Raw genomic sequence first — 21,489 nt, forward strand, 5'->3', positions numbered from 1 at the left:
CCAAGTGTGTGGAGTCAAGAAATGAACCCAGTTTTCAAGGAGAGAAGTCTCTGTGTCATATGACCAACCAACTAATTACACATGTGGGTCAGAAGTGTAACTCAGGTGGAAAGACATACCAATTGAAAAAGGAAATAAAAAATCTGATCTCTTACAGAATCAAACAAGAGCCAGTTGCTATGTTGAACTAAGCTACCTATTGCACCAGGAGACTCATTGTTCCTCATTATGTAATTAACACCCCTGTTTTCTCAGCTTCTGTTACTATTCAAATTTATATACCTTAGAAAGAAAAAAATGTGGTCCCTGAATTATCTGTTTGACCTTAACTATTTTTCTAACCCTAAATACCATATAAACAATCAATCAGAAATGATCCCAATTTAGAGAAGAAAGAGTGTCCCTTGGACATTATCTGTGCAGGGTAGTCAAGAAGGAAATGGGGTGGGGTGCATGGTGGCTCAGCTGGTTGAGGGATTCTTGATTTTGGTCTGGGGCATGGTCTTAGGGTCTTGGGATTGAGCTCTACTTCAAGATGAGCGGGGAGTATGCTTGAGGATTTTCTTCCTATCCCTCTGTCCCTTCCCACTCTCTAAAATAAATAAATCTTTAAAAAAAAAAAAAAAGAGGAGGAGGAGGAAATGGAGGCAAGTAACAACTCCAACATTCCTCTCTTCCACTCTCCCAACACAAAGCAGTCATGTCCCTCTCTTCCACTCTCACCTTATGACATTCCAGAATGTTTCTACCTTATGAAAAATTTTGCCAGATAAAACAGACTTCATTTTATTATTAACAAAGACTTAAAAACAGAGGGGAATACTTCTATTTACCAAGCCAGGACTATAATCAATAATTTAATAGCTGAAGAAAAAATAAAGAAAATAATCATGTAGATTTAGAAAACATGAAGGCAGTGTCTGCAATGCAAAGATCTCTGGAACTAACCCAAGAAATTCTAGAGTTGTGATCTTAGTTTGGGCCAGACCTGGGGTTTATCCTAAACTTTCTTGGGCTTATTTTCCCTAAGAAAGGACAAGGAAGAATGATAGCACAAGGAAACTCAAAGTTCTTCTACCTGTATAGTTTTAATCATTAGTAGAAGGGCTTTTACATATGGGAGCTAAGGCAGTGTAACAGAAAATGTGTAAGATGTGGACTCAGCTAACCTGAGTATGAATCTCACCTCTCTTCCTCCTCAGTCTTATTTCCTTATGTGTATGACAATAGCATCTACCTTATCCACCTTATGAATTGTTATATAGATCAAATAAGTAAACGCGTAATGTGTGAAAGTGTTTCTTAATCATAAATATTAAGCCTTATTTTTTAAAAAGATTTTATTTATTTATTTGACAGAGAGAGAGATCACAAGTAGGCAGAGAGGAAGGAAGAGAGAGATAGGGGGAAGCAGGTTCTCCACCAAGCAGAGAGCCCATTGCAGGGCTCGATCCCAGGACCCTGAGACTGTGACCTGAGCTAAAGGCAGAGGCCTTACCCACTAAGCCACTCAGGGGCCCCTAGATCTCATTTTTGTATTTAGTTCTACAACTTGCACTGAGAAAGAGATTTTAGGAAAGGTAGAATGTGTTTCAGAGACTGTTTGTTATCAGAGAAGATGCGGTATTTATAATTTATAATTTAGTACTGTCTCTTTCCTCAGCTATTAATTTGCTAAGAGTGTCACAGTTGGACAGCCCAGGTTCCTATGAACTCAGGTGACATAGGAAAAATATGTAAGAGTTCTAAACTAATTAGAAGTGGAGACTTTGACCCAAAGTCAAATAGCTATGTTGGTTGGTGGTATGTTAGAAAGGGGAAAAAAGTAGAAAGGAAAAGGAGAATTGGCTGTGCTGTAGAAAGAATCAACTTGAAGTCTAGACTAACACTAGGATATGGAATATGAGCAGAAAGAAGTTGAGGGCATTGGGAATCACCATTCTGATTGTATAAAGTGTGCTAGTTAGACCTGCCCTACAGATAAAGGAAGTCCCTGTAAAAAAAAAAAAAAAAAAAAGACTGGGAGGTCATCAGATATAAAGAATAACACATTTGGAAAGCGTAGCCAGTAAAAGTATTATGAAATTGGGCTACTAAATGTAAGGATCTCAACCTTTTTTACTGATGATTAGCTTTTATCATTATGCTATCTGAATTTTCACTGAGTAAATATGTAATGAATTTCAGATGGCTCTCCCCAAGTTTCCAGAAACAAAAAGTTCATTTGTGAAGGCCTGACACTTTCACTTGATAGGTATAAAATGGGAAAATACACATATATGTGTATGTATGTGTATATATATGTGTATATATGCATATATATACATACACATATATGTGTATTATACATATATACACACACACATATACACACGTATTATATATACACATATACTATATAAATATATATAATCAAACATAAAATAAGGAGAATGATTCCTAAGATACATAAATTCATTTTTGATTTATAATCATATTATCAAATAGATTATGAGCTTCATAAATAAAGCTGGATCCAGGAAGGCATGCCTCTCTGAAAGTGTATGCCATGCAGCAAACCACATCAGAAAGGTAAAAAAGACAGTATTAAAGCAAGACACAGTAACATTAGTGAAATGAAATTCAACGCCATTCATTAAGTATGTACTAATAACCAACTAAAATCTATGATGAGCGGGATATCAAAATACAAATTAATTTGCTTTGGTAAAATTAATCCAAATATATTTCTAATCATTTCAAATGGTATAAGCTTGTCAATTCTCCTTGTACTAAATATTATTATCTAGTTTCTGGATCAATATTTGCTCCAAAACTCCAAGGCTAGGAACCAAGTAAGAGCACATGAGTCCTAACAACAACTAAAGCAAGACACTTTTGGTAAATAGCATTTACGAAGACACATGGTGAAGAGCATTTACCATGAACTGGGGCCTAAAGAATTGTTATAGAGGATGTAGAAAAATCTTTTACATCTTGTTATACTTTTTTATCTTACTTCTTTTGCCAGATTACCTGACTTTAACCTAGGACTAACATAAGATCTTTTTCTAAGTGTATCTTCCATTGTATTGATATACCTAAATATTGTATATATGCATATCAACAAATGCACTATCTCATTTTTTAAAGTTTTTTTTTTTTTAAGATTTTATTTATTTATTTGACAGAGATCTCAGGTAGGCAGAGAGGCAGGCAGAGAGAGAAGGGAAGCAGGCTCCCTGCTGAGCAGAGAGCCGGATGCGGGGCTCGATCCCAGGACTCTGGGATCATGACCCAAGCGAAAGACAGAGGCTTTAACCCACTGAGCCACCCAGGTGCCCCTAAAGGTTTTATTTTTAAGTAATCTCTACATCTAACAAACTCACAATCAAACTCACAATCCTGAGATCAGTTCAAACTCACAATCCTGAGATCAAGAGTCACATGCTCTAACAACTGAACCAGCCAAGCATCCCCACCATCTCATTTTTTAAATTAGATTTTTAAAATGCTGAATTTAAATGACATATGTACATTGTACTATGGAATAATTTTTCCTTTTCTTGTACTGAAATAGGAAAAGTGATTTACATTACTCCAAATCAAACTAAAAACTAAAAATTAATATTCATAGAGACTAATACTACAGATCAGGATTTATACTACAAAGACAAAAATCATATAGTCTTTCAAATTAATATATCTGACTGTCTTTCTCTAATGCTCCTGCTTCACCTGCAGCACATCAGACAAGGTAATAATTTATGATAATCATATGAAAATATACAATTAATATTCATCACCTCTCATTCCTCATCACTTTAGATGATCAGTAATGCAGAGTGAAAATGCTGTCAGATTTCTAATTGCTTTGTAATGGGCTTGAAACAGGGAAATCATTAAAGGCAAACAATCTGTCATTTGTCTGTTACTTTATCTATCACACAAAAAAACTCATTAAAGAAATTGCTAATGAACTACAAAAGACTATACTCATGGTGCTTCTACAGTAGATTAACAAGTATTACTATGAATTGCTTCAAATATTTTAAAAATATGATATTTTCCAGAAATTCATCAGAAAAAACATCTATCTTCAGTATATTTTTTAAGCCATGTGGTTTCATTATTTTGGCATCTAATCCATCATTGCAGAAGTCCCTTTAGCATATAAGATTTGTTTTTCATCAGTCTCTAAATAATTCAACTGAAAGGTTGCAAGAAGAAGCTGAAATGCTAAATGTGTTTATTACTAGTAAACTGACACAAGTAAAAAAAATAGTACTATAGTAACCCTAATGCTAAGTAAAGCATATATTTCAAAATTTGATTTTTACCCTCATCTCCATGGATTTTGAACTGTTTAAGTTGCAATGTTTCATTCATCTTAATGCTATCATCATGCGAAAATTACATTCAACTATTAAAATTGACCATAATATTATGAAACTCTGCATAACATAAACTAATTTGAAATTTTGAAGATATTAACCAGTATTAAAATGTTTCATAATATTACATCAAATAATTTTGGAAGGGAACAAATCATTTCTTTTAATGACATCAAATTTTATGTCTTTATCTGTGCTACCTTTCTATATGAGATACCTAGTATTAAAAAAAAAAAACAAAAACTGTAGAAACATTGGGGTTGCTCAGTCAGTTAAACATCTGCCTTCAGCTCAGATTGTGATCCCAGAATCTTGGGATCAGGTCCTGCATCAGGCTCCTTGCTCAGCAGGGAGCCTGCTTCTCCCTCTGCCTGCTGCTTCCCCGGCTGTACTCTGTCTCACTCTCTCTCTCTGAAAAATAAATAAATAAAATCTTTAAAAACTAAATAAAATTAAAAATCTATAATAATATCACTAATCTAGTTTTATAAACAAAGAGGTACATGAACAAAAAAGCTAGTAATGTTTTGTTGGGTATACAGTCCAGTTGCATTTTATTTTTGAAAAATAGATGAGAGTGACCATGTTTTTCATTTTCATGAACAGAATCATGAATTTCTTTCGTACAACAAAAAAAAAAGAATCTTAGTAATAAAGTCAAGCTTTTAAAAAATAGGTAGGTCTATTGGACCTATATTCTATTGGAATATACACAAATTTAAAAACCTAAATGCAATGGCATGTTCAGATGGGTGCCATGGTTGAATATTGGAGTTAATTCCAAGACAACTTCAAAAGGTTCCATAACACTCTGGAAACATCTTCATTATACTCTCTAATTGACTTAAACAGACTTCATATCAACTGTTTAACACATTTTAACCTACAAATTAACACCCCTTGATCATTCAGATTAACCTTCTTCTGTGAGTCAATTACATGACTAAAATAACCTTTAAAAAATTCAGTTTAAAAAAACTAAAATGGAGAAGGAAAAATACTTTAAAGCAAGGATATAAATGTACATTATGACATGGTTGAAACAGATCATCACAAGGTTTAAAATTTCAAGGTAATTGGAAAGCTCACAGAAAAACCAGAATGGTCATAAGAAGAAAGAAAAAGGGGTAAAGAAGTGAATGGTGGGGTGCCTGGGTGACTCAGTGGGTTGAGCCTCGGCCTTCGGCTCAGGTCATGATCTCAGGGTCCTGGGATCGAGCCCCTCATCGGGCTCTCTACTTGGCGGGGAGCCTGCTTCCTCCTCTCTCACTGCCTGCCTCTCTGCCTACTTGTGATCTCTGTCAAATAAATAAAAAAAATCTTAAAAAAAAAAAAAAAGAAGGAAGTGAATGGGGGCCGGAGTGCCCAGGTGGCTCAGTAGGTTAAGCATTGGGCTTCGGATGAGGACATGATCTCAAAATTCTGGGAGGCTCAGGTCATGGTACTGGGGTCCTGGGATCGAACCCCCACAATGGGCTTCCTGCTTAGTGGGGAGTCTGCTTCTCCCTCTACCCCTATAAGCTTTGTGCATGGCCTCTCTCTCTCTGTCAAACAAGTAAATGAAATAAAATTTAAAAAGTTTTTTTAAAAAAGAAGTGAATGAGGGAAATAAATTTGGTATTTATTAAGATTACTAAAAAGAAACAGAAAATAGATTATAGACGGTATCTTTAATAGGTTCATGGGAAGACGAAAACATCAAACGTAAAAATGTAGTAAGAAAAGAACAAAAATTCCAGGTAAGATAAAGACCTCTAAAAGGTCTGAAACAAGATTGGAGGTTGAAAGAACAATGACACAATTGAAGTAAAAAAAAACAAGAAAAACACAGCAATAGGCTTGGTGTCAGCAAAAGTATTTACCTCTTTGTCTCTCCTGCTTAGTGCACTGCCTTGCTCACATTCATGAATTTTCACTGATGATTACCACTGAAAAGAAAAAAGAGAGAAGAGATCAAGTGAAGACAATGAGTAAGGGGCAAAACACAAAAATGAAAAAACATCTCTATTTTTTTTTTTTAAGATTTCACTTATTTATTTAAGACAGCAGGAGCGGTGGGGAGGGGCAAAAACAGACTCCCCACCGGGTGCAGGGCTCTTTCCCAGAGCCCTGGAATCATGAGCTGAGCCAAAGGCAGACACTTAACCAACTGAGCCATCCACGCGCCCCTGAAAAACTATTTCTAAAAGATGAAGTGGGATTGTTCAATAGGGCTGATTCTCAACACCATCTAAAGCTTTATGACAACACGTCAAAAAAGAAAAAAAGATGTTTTTCTAATTCTAACCATTCATTTCTCCCTTCCATTAAAACTTCATACTTCAATATTCAAAACTTAATACTTCCATGCATTTCTGTGGATTAGTCTCATTTGAGTCAGGGATTTCAGTCTTTGAAGAAATCTGTCTTACTCTATTCACATAACTATAAATTAGTAACTGTCACAGCACCTTCATTTCCTCCGGCACAGCACTTCCTATAGTTACTTCAGTTGCTTCTTAAACTCTAAACTTTTACAAGGGCTACAGCCAACTCTCTTGTGTCTCTTGTAACAAAGCGTAGGACACATCGTAGACACAGAATAAGTGGTTTGTTGATTGAATGAGTAAGTGAGTGAAGGCTCTATCTGTACTCTGTGCATATATGTGTGTGCCTTTATCTCATCAGTAGCTAATTCTTGATGGTTTTCCTATCCTCTGAGTAGATTTTAAGTTGCTGTAGGAGCAAGCATCTAATTTCAGAACATAACCATAATATTTTATGGTACCGAAAGATAGATACAGCTTAGGTCACTGATGTGAAAATCCTAAAAACTCAGAGAAAATTAAAGAACAGTTGTTAATGAAACCAGTAGAAAGAGCCAAGTAAATATAAATATAAATATAATAATAGTATAAAAATAGCAGAACTACACTGTATATATTGCAAATATTATCCATCAATAAGAAGCACAATTTACTGATAAGATCTCAAATTAAGAATTTATTAATGTGTAGCACACATTAGTTAATGGGCAGACAAGTACTAAAGTGATAAATTGAGTACAGATTGATTTTTGCCATCACTACAACCAAGGGTCTTAAATCCCTGCTATATCTATACTATAATAACCATACTTATATCTGTATCAATATCTACGTTTAACTCTACTTGATCAGTCACCTTGATTACTTTTGGTCAATCATCTTGAAATTAAATATTTAATGTATGTGTATCTTGTTTATGTTAAACATTCATGACATGGGAATTAAGATGTTTTTGTCCAGGGGCACCTGGGTAGCTCAGTGGATTAAAGCCTCTGTCTTCGGCTCAGGTCATGATCCCAGGGTCCTGGGATTGAGCCCCTTATCGGGCTCTCTGCTCCACAAGCAGCCTGTTTTCTCCTCATTCTCTGCCTGCCTTTCTGCCTATTTGTGATCTCTGTCTGTCAAATTAATAAATAAATCTTCAAAAAAAAAAGATGTTTTTGTCCATGCTTTTAATTTATAATTAAATGCTTTTATTTAACGTTGTTAAACAACGTTTGGGTTTGGGGATCATTTTTCCAAGTCAATAGTTTGTAGCTTTCATTTGCTCTGTTTGGAAATTCCTAAAATAAAGCTATGAATTCTTAATGTTCTCCTAGTCAAAACTCAGCAACAAATTTTTCACTGTTAATTATAATAATAGTAAAAGCTAACCTTTCCTGAGTATTTACTACTTTTAGCATTATTATCTTATTGAATCCTCACAACAAACCTAGAGGGAGATACTATTGCTATTCCTTTTTTTACAGAGAAAGAAACCAAGGCACAGAGATAAGTTAACTTAAAATGTTCACATAACCAGTAAGAGAGACTCTGGATTCAAACTTATGCAGTCTGACTCTAGACTTCATGCTCTTTTTTTTTTTTTTCTTCTTCTTTTTTTTATAGTAGGCTCCACACCCAGTGCTGATACTGGGCCCAAACTCACAGCCTTGCGATCAAGACCTGAGGTGAGATCAAGAGCCAGATGCTTAACTGACTGAGCCACCCAGGCACCCTAGACTTCATGCTCTTAACCATTATGCTAACATAGTTTATATTTCTGCTGTTAGTTTTATATAAAATGGATAAATTGCCTTCTTAAAATAAGATAGTGAGAAATACATCTATCATAGATACACATCATTAGAACTTCAGAGATATTGCACAGTAGCTGGTGCTTAGTTTCTCTGAGAAGTGTCCCTGCCCTCACAGAACTTATGGAATTAGGGAACCAGAACATACATCCAAAATGTATCATAGTATCTTGCGGGATAGGATGGGCACAGATGAGGAGGACATACAGGACTGGCTATGAATCTTGAGCGGAGGAACTAATTTCTAATGACTAAGTCAGCATAAAAGGCTAGATGGAAGAGATGGATCTGAAAGAGGGATAAAACTGATAGGTGGAAAAGAGCAAAAGTGGTATAAGCCAGGAGAACCACCTGATCAAAATTATGGATGAAGTACCAAGAAAAAAATCCCATTGTTTAAAGGTTTCCTGTACAGAGGTAAAAGGCGATGAAGCTGGAAAACTAAGAAATTTGGGAGGTAAGCGAATGCCAGGTTAAAGAGTTAGGATTTTATCCTCTACTTTATTTATCTACCTATTTTTTGAAGTAAGATTTACACCTAATGTGGGACTTGGACTCATGACCCTGAGATCAAGAGCAAGATGCTTTACTGATTGAGCCAGCTAGGCACCTCAAGACATTACATGGCCTGTTTGATACAGCAGTCACTAGTTAGATATGTCAAGTCCAAACTGAATGAGCTGAATAGGTAAATTACATAGGTAAAATATACTAAATCTTTAAATATTTAGTATGAAAAAACTGTAAGATATCTCATTAATAATTTGTATATTGACTATATTTGGAAATAATCATACTCTGATATATTTGGGTTAAATAAAATATGTTATTAAAATTCATTTCACCTGTTTCTTTTTACTTTCCTAATGTGGCTACTGGGAAATTTAAAATCATTCATGTAGTTCATATTTGTAGCTTATACCATATTTATTTTGGGCAATAATGCTCTAGAAAATGAAAAATGAAGACAAATGAGCAGAGAGTCATGTAAAAAGTGTTTTAAGAAGTTTCTTCTGGTGTGAATAAAATCAGACTGTAAGACAACTGATCTGGTTTTTCAATAAGCCTATGGCAGGAGAAGAAAAAACAAAACCAAGATAACAGTGAAGTGGGATTGCTATAGCTTAAAAGATACTAAAGAGACAGAACAATCAAATGTGCTTTGTAGGGGCGCCCAGGGGGCTCAGTGGGTTTAGCCTTTGCCTTCGGCTCAGGTCATGATCTCAGGGTCCTGGGATCGAGCCCCACATTGGGCTCTCTGCTCAGCGGGGAGCCTGCTTCCTCCTCTCTCTCTCCCTGCCTCTCTGCTTACTTGTGATCTCTCTCTGTCTCTCTGTTAAATAAATGAAATCTTAAAAAAAGAAAGTGTTCTGTGTAGCCTATATTTGGATCATGATTCAAGCAAACCAATCATAAAAAGACATTTCTGAGACAACTAAGCAAATGTAAATAGAGACTAGGTGTTGTCAATGAATTACTGATCATTTCAGCAGAATAATGACATTATGGAGATGAGAGAAAAAGTTGCAAACTAAAGTATGCTTTACTGCTAAGAGCTAAAGTATGTCGAGATGAAATGACTGAATACTTGGTAACTGCTGGGGGAGAAAAAGATGTACCTCTTACAATCCACATCTAAATAAATACATACATATACATGGCACACACACACACACACACATATGAAAAAAATGAGTTGAGAAAATTGAGGTATTGTGATCAGACTTTCCAGAATTTGGCTAAAAATAGGGAATAAAAGGGCACCTGCGTGGCTCAGTGGTTAAGCCACTGCCTTCGGCTCAGGTCATGATCTGAGGGTCCTGGGATCAAGTCCCACATTGAGCTCTCTGCTCAGCAGGGGGCCTGCTTCCTCCTCTCTCTCTCTGCCTGCCTCTCTGCCTACTTGTGATCTCTGTCTGTCAAATAAACAAATAAAATCTTAAAAAAAAAAGGAATAAAAGAGAAAACACAATACCCTAAGGAATCATAAATCAAAGTACTGTGCTCTTGCTGTAAAAACTGGAGGATCTGGAGCGCCTGGGTGGCTCAGTGGGTTAAGCCTCTGCCTTCGGCTCAGGTCATGATCGCAGGGTCCTAGGATCCAGCCCTGCATCGGGCTCTCTGCTTGGCAGGGAGCCTGCTACTACCCCCCCTCCCTCGCCTACCTGTGATCTCTGTCAAATAAATTAAAAACAAAACAAAACAAAACTGGAGAATCTGAGCATAACTCTCTATGAGGAAGGACTAAGCCGTGGAAGGGGGGTGTATTTGAGGGTAAAAAGTTCAGGGGGGTGTCATTCGGGATAGGAAGGTATTCAGAGCAACACTTAATTCTATCATTTAACACGTCCCCATAGGGCCACACAGAAGGTACGAAGGTATGTTGGAACCAGGACTAAAATCAGATCCTCTGACTTAGCATAAGGCTCTTTGTGCTTAATTTTAAACATGACAAAATTCTATGGAGAATCCAACTGATAACTTTTTACTTTAGATCTTCTAACGCCATTCAGTTATTCTTCATACCATCCTTAAATAACTGACCATAGTAAAATATTTTATTTTATGTACTTAGGTTTATCTTGACTGCTTCTCAAACTGAGATTGCGTAGAAGAGAGAGAAAACAGGAAGGAAAGCAAATTTAAGCAGTAAGAACAGAACCCTCTGAACATCTACAAGTGAAATTTAAATCACGCGGCCAAAATCCAAGACGCAGTAGCACCTCTGGAAGCAGTGCGAGGAAGAGAGGTCAATGGAAGGCCGTTAGTACAGAGAAGAGATAATAAAAGGGAACAGAAGGAAAGGGAGAGGCGAGAAGGAAAAAAAATAAAGAAAAATCTAACAAAAAACCTACCAGTGCCCATTTGCAGGGCCCAGCAAGTCCTCCAAGGCAGTGATTTGTTCCTTTTCCTAAGCTTGATGGATAGCCTGGCGTGCCTGGTCATAGGCACACTTACTAAGGGTCCTGCTCTGCTGCTACACAATTAGCTCTTGGGCCTTGATCCTTAGTTTGTTTCCTCATCAGCCAAATGGGAATATTAACACCCGCTAGGAAAGCTTCACTGGGTTGAAGTGAAAGGGAAGCAAGACCGTAAGTATGAAAAGACTGAAAAGTTATCGCTTGCTAAGATCATCTACAAGAAATAATTAAGGTGAACATCTTTTCCAGAAAAAAAAAATATATTAAAACTGGGGGGGAAAAAAAAACCAAACCCTTCAATCGGTATAGGTTTTCTCTGAATTTTCGAGTAAGAGCGTTCTAAGGGAAGTATAGAGACCGCGGAAGAATTAGATCTCCTCCGGCTTCACAGGCGCCTACCCCACCACCTCCCCCATCCCCCTCTCCCGTCAGAGAGCCGTCACCAACCGCGAAAGGTTTGGGAGCTGGGTAGGGTAAGCCGAGGCAGCTTTGGGGAAAGCTGAGGGAGCCCTGGGCGCATGGGGGAGGGTTGGGGCTCGCTGAGGAAGAGAAGAGACGCCACAGTCTCAAAGCTGGGACTAGAGAGAGTTAGAAGGAAGCGAAGGACACCTTTTTCCACAGCTCAGGCACTTACTGCTAGATACTCCTTGGAAGCGAAGACTGGTTACCATAGCGACCGCGTCCAGGAGGGCGGAGCGTCCCTTGCGTTCGGTGCCTCGGCCACAAGGGCTCGACTAGGAACGCCGTCGCGTCAGGTCCATGACTTCCGGCGGAAGAAGAAGCCGGTTCCGGGTTTTGGCCGACTGCAGGCGAGAAGTATGTGATAAGGACTCTCTGAAAGTTTGGTAAGTTTGATAAATTCGATATCGAGTAAAGCCATGAGAGGGTAGCATCCTGGGGCTGGGCAGTACAGCCGAAATGAATACAGTGGATTCCCAGGTCGGAATTTTGAGCCCCCCACCCCACCCCTGGTCTCTTGAAGTTCACAGCTGTGGGAAGATGTTGCTTGATTTGGGGGGCTCCTGGCGAGGTCTCCTCTGTAATCTAGAGGGCTGGAGTATCCTCCTGTGAGCAGTTTCAGGTTCTCTTTCTTTGTAAGCGCCAGTAACCGAGGGATTCGTGCTGTCTACCTGCCCGAGCTGTTCCCATAGTATTCTTTTTTTTTTTTTTTTACCCCCATAGTATTCTTTTAAGGTAATCTGGAAGAAATGTGAGCTGGAAACGTTAAGAGGAATGCTCCCAAATTCATTTTAATTCTTTGCTGTTTTGTTTTGCTTTTAACTGTTTTTAAGTTTTGTAAACATTTATTAAATTCCTTTTATTGCGTTTAGCATTTATTATGTGCTTTTACCGCGAGACTAGCAGAAATACTCTTAGGGGTCATCCACCGCTTTCGTTCATTTTCGAATTCTAATTTCTTAATGCTATTGTAATTTATTAATTTAAGGTATAAGCGTATATCATGAAACGTGTAACAGATTTCCCATACTTGTCTGTATACTTAAACATGAAATTCTTGGGGCTTTAAAAATGAGAATATATGCTTCATCAAGTTTGCCTTTTAATCCTGATTTAATCAACTGTTAAATAATTTAGAAAAGTACTTGCTTATTTCTTCAATCCTGCAAACTGTAATGAATTGTCAATATTTTTATTCAGCTGATTTGAGAAGGCCCCTTCTTGTTCAATGGATGATGGCATTTGAGCAGATCCCAAAAAAGGATTGGTACAGCATTCTGGGGGCAGACCCATCTGCCAGTGTGTCAGACCTAAAACAAAAGTATCAAAAACTCATATTAATGGTAAGTGTTTTCTTGCAGATTTAAGTCATGGGGAGAAAACAGTTTTGTTTTTTTGTTGGTGGTGTTTTTTTTTTTTTTTTTTTTTTAATGTGACCAGAGATTTAGGTTTCTATAAAATGAATGGGAATATCAAAGCAGGACTTAGGGTATTAATGTGGTTAATTGAAAGTTTCAGGAACATTGTAAAAACAAATTTAATTTTTAATTTTTAAATTTGAGTTGGGAATACATGGTGGTTTGGAGCAGGAGATCTTAGTCGTGCTGGTTGAGTTAGAATCCAGACTCTACCACTAACTGTGGAAACTTGGGGCAAGTTCCTTTCCCATGTGTGTGCCTCAGAGAGAATGAAATAAAAAAGTCCAAGTAAAATGCTTAGATGTATGTCATGTAATAAGTAGTGTTAGTTATCTAGTTACCGCTAGCTACATGTGTCTATTGAACACTTGAAATGTGGCTAGTCCAAAATGAAATTGATAATAAATGTAAAATAACATTTGAAGACTTAGTACAAAAAGAAAATATAAAATAATTTAAACTTTAGGTTGATTACATGTTGAGGTGATAATATTTTGGGTTTATTGGTTATTTTGCATATTTGGTACATAATATATGCACTTCCATATGGTATAATTATATTATCAAAATGGATTTAATTTGCTTTTTACTCTTTTAACAAAACATTTGTGGCTTATATTTGTACTTTTTGTTATGTTTTTATCGAATGGTGCCAGTTTAGGCCATTTATACACTGTTTTTCTTCTGATTCCACTCTTTGGTGAAATGAGTTGTGGTATTTATATAGTATCTTTCTGAACTGTTACTTTAATTTTTTTTTCAACGTGTATTGCAATGTGTCTTAAGTCAGTATCAGTAATTCTATAATGGTTTCCAATTAACCCAGTTTACAAAAGGGGTAGAGGACTATTACTTGAATAGCATTAGTTGTTTCTATAGTTTTTGTCAAATAGATCTGAGATTTTGCCAAAACTGTTAGTGTTTGTTATGAGAGATGTAGATGTTTTACTGTCAGGAATGTGTTAATAAAGCCTTCTTTAGAAATCTTTAAGATTTCTTTTGTCTCAGAATTTTTAGGATTTCTCTGAGAAACGTCAAGTAGACTTGATTGAAAATTTTTTCCTAATACTGAGTCATCCTGTGCCTCATTTAAACTGAGAGATAAGACTGGAGAAGTAGACTGGGTCTAGATCATTCAGGCCATTTAGGCCATGTCGACCTTTAGTTTGGCAAGGAGAAGCCGTTTACACCTAATATGGTAGCATCTGCCAAACACCTAATGAATCAATTATTTTGCATACCCTTCTGTAATGTATGAGAGAGTTCCATTTGCTCTAGATCTTCACCAACATTTGATGCTATTTGTCTCTTTCATCTATTGGGGGTTTCTCAATTTTGCCACCATTGATGACATTTTGGACAGGATAATTCTTTGTTTTGTGGGGCTGTCCCATGCCTTATATGATGTTTAGCAATATTGAATGTTGCTAAACATTCTAGATGCCTGTAACAACTAAAAATGTCTGCTGGGGGTCAAAATTGCCAACTCTCCATCCAATTGAGAATCACTGCACAATTCTGTATTTATAGTGATCTCTCAAGTGGTTGTATTTTGTATTTCTCTGATTAATGATCTTAAGCACTTTTAAATGTTATTAGTCATTTGTATAATTATCTTTTCTGAAGTGTCTTTTTAAAAAATTAAGTACATTCTTGATCTTGTGTATGGTATACCTTGTATATATTTTCTCCTAATCGTGGCTTGCCAGCTCATTTTCTTAGTGGTGTTTTTGCACCACTGTAGTGCATAAGCAGAAGTTTTGTATTTGGTGAAATACTGTTTATCACATGTTTGTTTTTTGATTAGTGCTTTCTGTATTTTTAAGAAGGTCATGAAAATGTTTTTCTCTATTAGCTTATAGTTTGCTTTTACCTTTAGACCTCTGACTTTTTTGGTAAGTTTATTTATTTGAGAGACAAAGAGTGAGAAAGAGAGAGCAAGCATTAGCAGGGAGAGGGGCAGAGGGAGAAGCAGGCTCCCTGCTGAGCAGCGAGCACGATGTGGGACTTGATCCCAGGACCCTGAGATCATGACCTGAGCTGAAGGCAGACACTTAATCGACTGAGCCTCCCAGGCATCACTTAACCTGTGACCCTTTTGTATATGGTGTGAGGGGGGAGGTCCCCTCCCAGCCCCCTGTGCAAAATGGATATCCAGCTGTTCACTTACTGCAAAGATTTTCTTCTTTGTGTTGTTTTGTCAATGTCTTAGCAGTGGGGAATCTCTTTCTAGATTCTGTTTTGTTTGGTATATTTGTCTATCCTTTTACTAATATCTCTGTCTTGATTACTGTAGCTTTATAGTTTATCTCAAAGTCAATGTGATGTTAAGTTCTCTAATTTTATCCTCTTCTCAAGTTTATTCTGGTTATTTTGGTTTGTTTGCATGTCCATAGATATTTAGAATCAGCTCCTAAATTTCCATTTAAAGAAATCCTGTTTGAATTTTAATTATGAATGTATTGACCATTTGGCAGAATGGACATTTAACAGTACTCTGTCTTCTAATCCATGAATATATTATCTCTCCATAACATGAATTATCTTTAATTTCTTTCAGAAATATTTTGGAACTTCCAGTGAAGTACTACACGTTGTATTTATTTCTAGTTTTTTGGTGTTTTTGGTTCTATTATAAATAGTTATTTTTTAAAATTTTATTTTCTAATTATTGCATAGCATATAGAGCTATAGTTTATTTTTATTTATTTATTATTAAATAACAATATTAATTATTTTTAATTATTTAATTAATTTCTAATTATTGCATAGCATATAGAGCTATAGTTTATTTTTATTTTATTTATTTGAGAGAGAGAACATGCAGGGCAAAGAGGAGCCAGGAGGAGAGGGAGAATCTCAAGCAGACTCCGTGCTGAGTGTGGAGCCTGTCCCATTGTGGGGCTTGATCCCATGATCATAAGATCATGACCTGAGACAAAAAATCAAGTCAGTCACTTAACCAGCTGAGCCATCCAGGCACCTCAGAAGTATACTTTTTTTTTTTTTTTTTAAGATTTTATTTATTTGACAGACATCACAATTAGGCAGAGAGGCAGGCAAGGCAGAGAGAGAGGAAGAGAGCAGAGAGCCCGATGCGGGGCTCGATCCCAGCACCCCAGGATCCTGGCCTGAGCCGAAGGCAGAGGCCACCCAGGCACCCCGTATACTTTATTTTCATATACCGATCTTGTATCCCACAATCTTGCTAAATTTGCTTGCTAGTTGTCTCAGAATTGTCTTTGTAGATTCCTTAGAGTTTTCTACCAACACAGTTATGCCACTTGCAACTAAAGAGAGCTTGAATTCTTTCTGTAATCCATATGCTTTATATTTCTTTTTCTTGCCTTAATGCTCTAGTAATGTACTTCTATTACAGTGTTCAGTTGAAGTGGTGAGAGGAAATATCCTTTTGTTTTTCCTGATTTTAGAGAGATAACTTTCAGTATTTTACCATTAAGTTTATTATTAGCTGCATGTTTTTGTTTTTTTTTTAGATGCCATTTTTCAGGTTGGGGATATTATTCCTATTCCTAGTCAGCTAAGAGTATCTATCATGAGTGAGTATTGAACTTTGCTAGTTGGTTTTTTTTTTCCCCACATTTATTGAAGTCTGTAGTATTAATTTTCCTCCTTTAATCTTTATGTACTGAATTACATAAAGATTAAAGGAGGAAAATTAGCTGACTAGGAATAGGAATAATATCCCCAACCTGCACTTGATAAATGGGTGTTCTGCCATTACTGAGTATGGTGTTCCATAAGTGTCTATTAGGTCAAGTTGATACTGTAGTTCAAATACTCTATATACTTACTGATTTTTTGCCCACTTGTTTTGTCAGTTTCTGGGAGAAGGACATTTACATCTCTAACCATGATTATGGGTTTGTCTATTTTTCCATTAATTTTTCACTTTTTTAAGATTGTCACTATTATTAGGTACATGTATATTTATAAGATGTATCTCTTTATGAATTTGAACCTTTGATCATTATAAAATTCCCTTCTCTGTATCTCATAGTATTCTTCCTAAAGTCTACTTTGATATTAATATAGGCACACAAGTCTTCTTATACTTAGCGTTTATATGATTTATCTTTTCCCATCCTTTCACTTTCATCCTGCCTCTTTTACGCTTAAAGAGTGTTTTGTTGATACACAGTGTAATTGGGGCCTTAAAAAAAATTCCATCCTGTCAGTCTCTGCCTTTTTATTGAGAGTGTTTAGTCCACTTATGCAAAATGATTACCATAGTATAGTTCACATCCATCACCTCACATAGCTACCTTTAACTGTGGGGTAAGAACTAAAGATGGGTGGACTCCTAGCAACTTCCAAGTATACAGTTGTTACTAAATTCACAGCGCTATGTACTAGATACTCAGACTTTACTCATCTTATAACTGGAGATTGTATTTTCTGACCCAAGATCTCATTTTCCCCACCCAGTATTTCATTTATCTTTGATGTAATTATTGACAGTATTTGGGTTTAAATCTCTAATCTTTTTTTATCCCCCTTTGGATTTGTCCTGTCTGCTTTTTGTTCTCTCTTTTGCCTTTCTTACCATCTATTGGGTAAATCAAGTATTTTTTATTATTCTGTTATTTCCTTTGTTGAATATTTAGTTATGCTTCTCTATGTGCTTTCAGTGATTTTTTTTCTAGAGATTAAATGTAATAATTTTAAGTTTTCACAGTTAAGCTTCAAAAAATGTTACTACTCCACAGTGTAAGAACATTACAACAGCACACTTCATTTACTAGCCTCCTTCCCCTTTGTTCTTATTTTCAAAGACAAGATAATACTGTAAACTCTGTCATATAATGCTATTTTAAGTATTTCTACTCAGTATTCTTTTGAAGAGATTTATTGGTATGTATATATGTATCATACTTATTTTTTTCTGATGTTTCTATGTGGTATTACTTTCTTCCCATCTATGGAATTTTTTGCCTTCATTTTAAGATTTTTTTATTTCCACTGGCTAGAGAACTATAGATCGACAAGGGTGGGGTTTTTTTTTCCCCTTTAAAATCTTGTTTTAAATTGTTTCTGATGAAAATTCAGCTATAATTCATATCCTTGTTCCCTTGTTTTCAATGTATCTTTTTATCTCTGGTTGCATTCAAGATTTTCCCTTTATCTTTTGGTTTTAGTGCTTTCTCTTTCATGTGCCTAAAATGTGGGTGTTTTTTGCGTTTATCTTTCCTAGGTTTTACTGGTTTCTTTGATTTGTGGTTAATGCCTTTCTTTTGCTGCTTTTGGAATATTTTCAGCCATATGTCTTCACATTTTTTTCCTGCTCCATTCTTCCCCTCTTTTCTGTTTGGGATTCTAAGTACATATATATTAGATTATACACAGTTATTGGATGCTCCATACTTTTTTCCTCTGGTCTTTTTTTCTCTTTGCATTTCAATTTGCATAATTTCATTGAACCTGTCTTCAAATTCACTGGTTTTATTTTTTCTCTACTGTGTCCATCTGCTGATAAACTCATTAAAGAAATTCTTAATCTCTGTTATCTAATTTTCATATCTGGCATTTCTCCTGTCTCCTTTCTTTATATAGTTTTCCTATGTCTTCCATCTTTTCACACATGTTATGTACCACTTCCACTAGTTCATCTAATATACTTAACTCTAGTTATTTAATTAATTATTTTATTTTATTTTTAATTAATTGTAGTTATTAAAAAGTCCTTGTTTGATAATTCTGACATCTAACCCAGAGAGGGTCTATATCCTTTCCTGATGGTAGACCACATTTTCTTGGTTCTTTGCACTGTCTTACCATTTTTTTATTGAATGACAAAAATTGTTTATAAATAAAAAGTAGACATGGAAGTAAATGCTATCTGTATTCCTAGGCATGGGCATGCCCCTTCTATAAGGCAGCTTGTGTGGTGCACTAAGTCATTCTAGTCTGGAATTGAGCTGAGATTGTTTTAGTTGTCATTGCTTTAGTGGTTCATTTCACTGCAGGCTTCGGATGATTGGAGCAGGATCAGAACCATCCCTTTAGCAGAGCTTGAGTCCCATCAGGATTTGTCTCAGCTTTCCTGTCCTGTTTGTAGACTTTCAGCAGGCCCCCTACATGTGAAGAGTGGTCTCTCTTCATTCTCTTCCAGTGTTACTGTCTCTTTTAGCTATGGATGACTGTTGCCTGATATTCAGCTTGGAGGGTTTCTCTCAGTTCTCCAGGGCTCCCCTCTAACTTTAGTGGGCCACTTGTGCCAGTGACTCATGAGGTGACTCTTGGCCCTCCTGCCCTATCTCTGTTATTTCTTGTGACTACTTGACAAAGGCCTATGGGATAGAATTGGTGGGCAGGTAAACAGTCTCTATACATTTGGTGCTTAGAGACTCTAAATTGTCATGCCAGTCTGTAGTCTAAAATTGATTAAAAAGTTTATTTTCTTCTTATCTATGCCTGAGATGGCTTCCTGCTCCTACTGCTGTGCCAAAGATAAACCAGTGATAGGTTTTTTCCTCTTTTGGTTAGGGTCTTTTTACTTTGAATTCAGATTCATTGGGTTTCATTGAGTTCTCAGTTCCCTATTTAAAACAAAACAAAACACCAAAAAACAACTATGAGTTTGTGGGATATCTGGTTAGTTCTCCTGGATTAGTCCTATCAGCATTAAAAGGTACCATTATTTCTCCCATTTTTGTGTGTGGGGGGAAACAACCTTTTTCTCAACCCATTTCTGCCGCTTATTGCCCCAGCTCAGTGTTCTTTGTAGCAAAAACAGCATTTCAAAATGTTTCTTTTTCCGTTTGATGATTTCTCTCTTTCCAGTGCTTCGAAACCTACTCTGGTGAGGCTTTACTCCCACCACTACACTGAAACTGCTCTTATCAAGATGGCCAGTGATACCTGTAATGGAGAAAGACACAGTCCTTTGATACAGTTCTGTCACTAGAAGTGTGGATTTTCCACACATCATGTAATTTCCTACAACACCAGCAAGATTTCCCATTCTTCTTCTTTTTTTTTTTTTTTTAAAGATTTTATTTATTTATTTGACAGAGAGAGAGATCACAGGTAGGCAGAGAGGCAGACAGAGAAAGAGTGGGGAAGCAGACCTCCCGCTGAGCAGGGAGCCCGATGCGGGCCACGATCCCAGGACCCTGTGATCATGACCTGAGCCAAAGGCAGAGGCTTAACCCACTGAGCCACCCAGGCGCCCCCATTATTCTTTTCAGTTCTGACATTACCTGGAGATAGTATCAGATCCCACAAAGTTGAGGGCTTCCTCACTCAAGATGCCAGTCACAAGTCCTAGGTTGTCACATGTACTTCTGACTGACAGAACTTCTGACTGAACCCCTTCTAAGTAGGGTTTCCAGACCCCTTCCTTGAGTTTGATACTTTGCTAGAATGGCTTACAGAACTCAGGGAAATAATTATGTTTATTGTACAATAAAGGATATGATAACGTATACAGACGAATAACCAGATGAAGAGGTACATAGTACAGGAGATGCTGTCCGAGTGGAGTTGGGTTACACTACCCTCTTGGCATATAGATGTATGTGTTCACATACTCGGATACTTTCTGAACACTGTGCTAGTTTTGGGAATTTTATGTAGACTTCATCAGGTTGGCATGGTTGATTATTAACTCCATTTCCACTCCCTTTCCCTTCTCTGGAGAGTAGGGGTTGGACCTGAAAGTTCCAAGCTTCAGATTATGGCTCAGACTTTCTGGTGAGCAGCCCCCATCCAGGAGGCCACCAAGAGTCATCCTATTAGAACAAAAGACACTTCAATCACTTAGGAGATTCCAAAGGAGATTCCACTAAAAATTCAATGCCCGAAATTGGAGGCAGAGATTTGTGTATATATTTTCTATTATTTCACAATATCCATGTTGCTAAAGCCAGTGGTCAATACTTACTCTTTATTTTTATTTATTACTGAGATGACCACTAATCCTGCTTTTCCCAGAGTAGTTGTGGTTTATGCTTATTGTCCTGGTATAATTAATAGATCCCTTTTTCATTTTCTGAAGTGTCAAAGTTGAAATTGTAAATTTATTCTAAAGATATTTTTTTATAGGTGTATATAGTTGTGTAAGTTATCACTGCAATTAAAATATGGAACATTTCCATAATGCTAAAAAGTTTCTTTGTGCCTTTTTATCCCCTCATGCCTACAATTTTAACCAGCTGGGCAGATGATTCTGGTGCACAGATGGGTGTGGGACT

The 21,489-nt window shown here is 36.6% G+C and overlaps 2 protein-coding genes across 2 annotated transcripts in view; one reads left to right on the top strand and one right to left on the bottom strand.

Annotated features, from left to right (window-relative positions):
* The window catches only part of DCDC1 (doublecortin domain containing 1), a 452,779-nt gene extending 440,627 nt beyond the window's left edge, over nucleotides 1-12,152 (bottom strand). The window contains 2 exon segments of the mRNA XM_032359359.1: nucleotides 6,236-6,301; nucleotides 12,031-12,152. The gene's annotated coding sequence lies outside the window, so the exon portion shown is untranslated.
* The window catches only part of DNAJC24 (DnaJ heat shock protein family (Hsp40) member C24), a 61,937-nt gene continuing 52,584 nt past the window's right edge, over nucleotides 12,137-21,489 (top strand). The window contains exons 1-2 of the mRNA XM_032359373.1: nucleotides 12,137-12,241; nucleotides 13,056-13,198. Of these exons, the coding sequence (XP_032215264.1) occupies nucleotides 13,088-13,198 (111 nt within the window). The 5' untranslated portion in view covers nucleotides 12,137-12,241; nucleotides 13,056-13,087. The remainder of the gene's footprint in view (nucleotides 12,242-13,055; nucleotides 13,199-21,489) is intronic.

Source organism: Mustela erminea, chromosome 9 (assembly GCF_009829155.1).
Source record: "Mustela erminea isolate mMusErm1 chromosome 9, mMusErm1.Pri, whole genome shotgun sequence".
Lineage (NCBI taxonomy): Eukaryota > Metazoa > Chordata > Mammalia > Carnivora > Mustelidae > Mustela > Mustela erminea.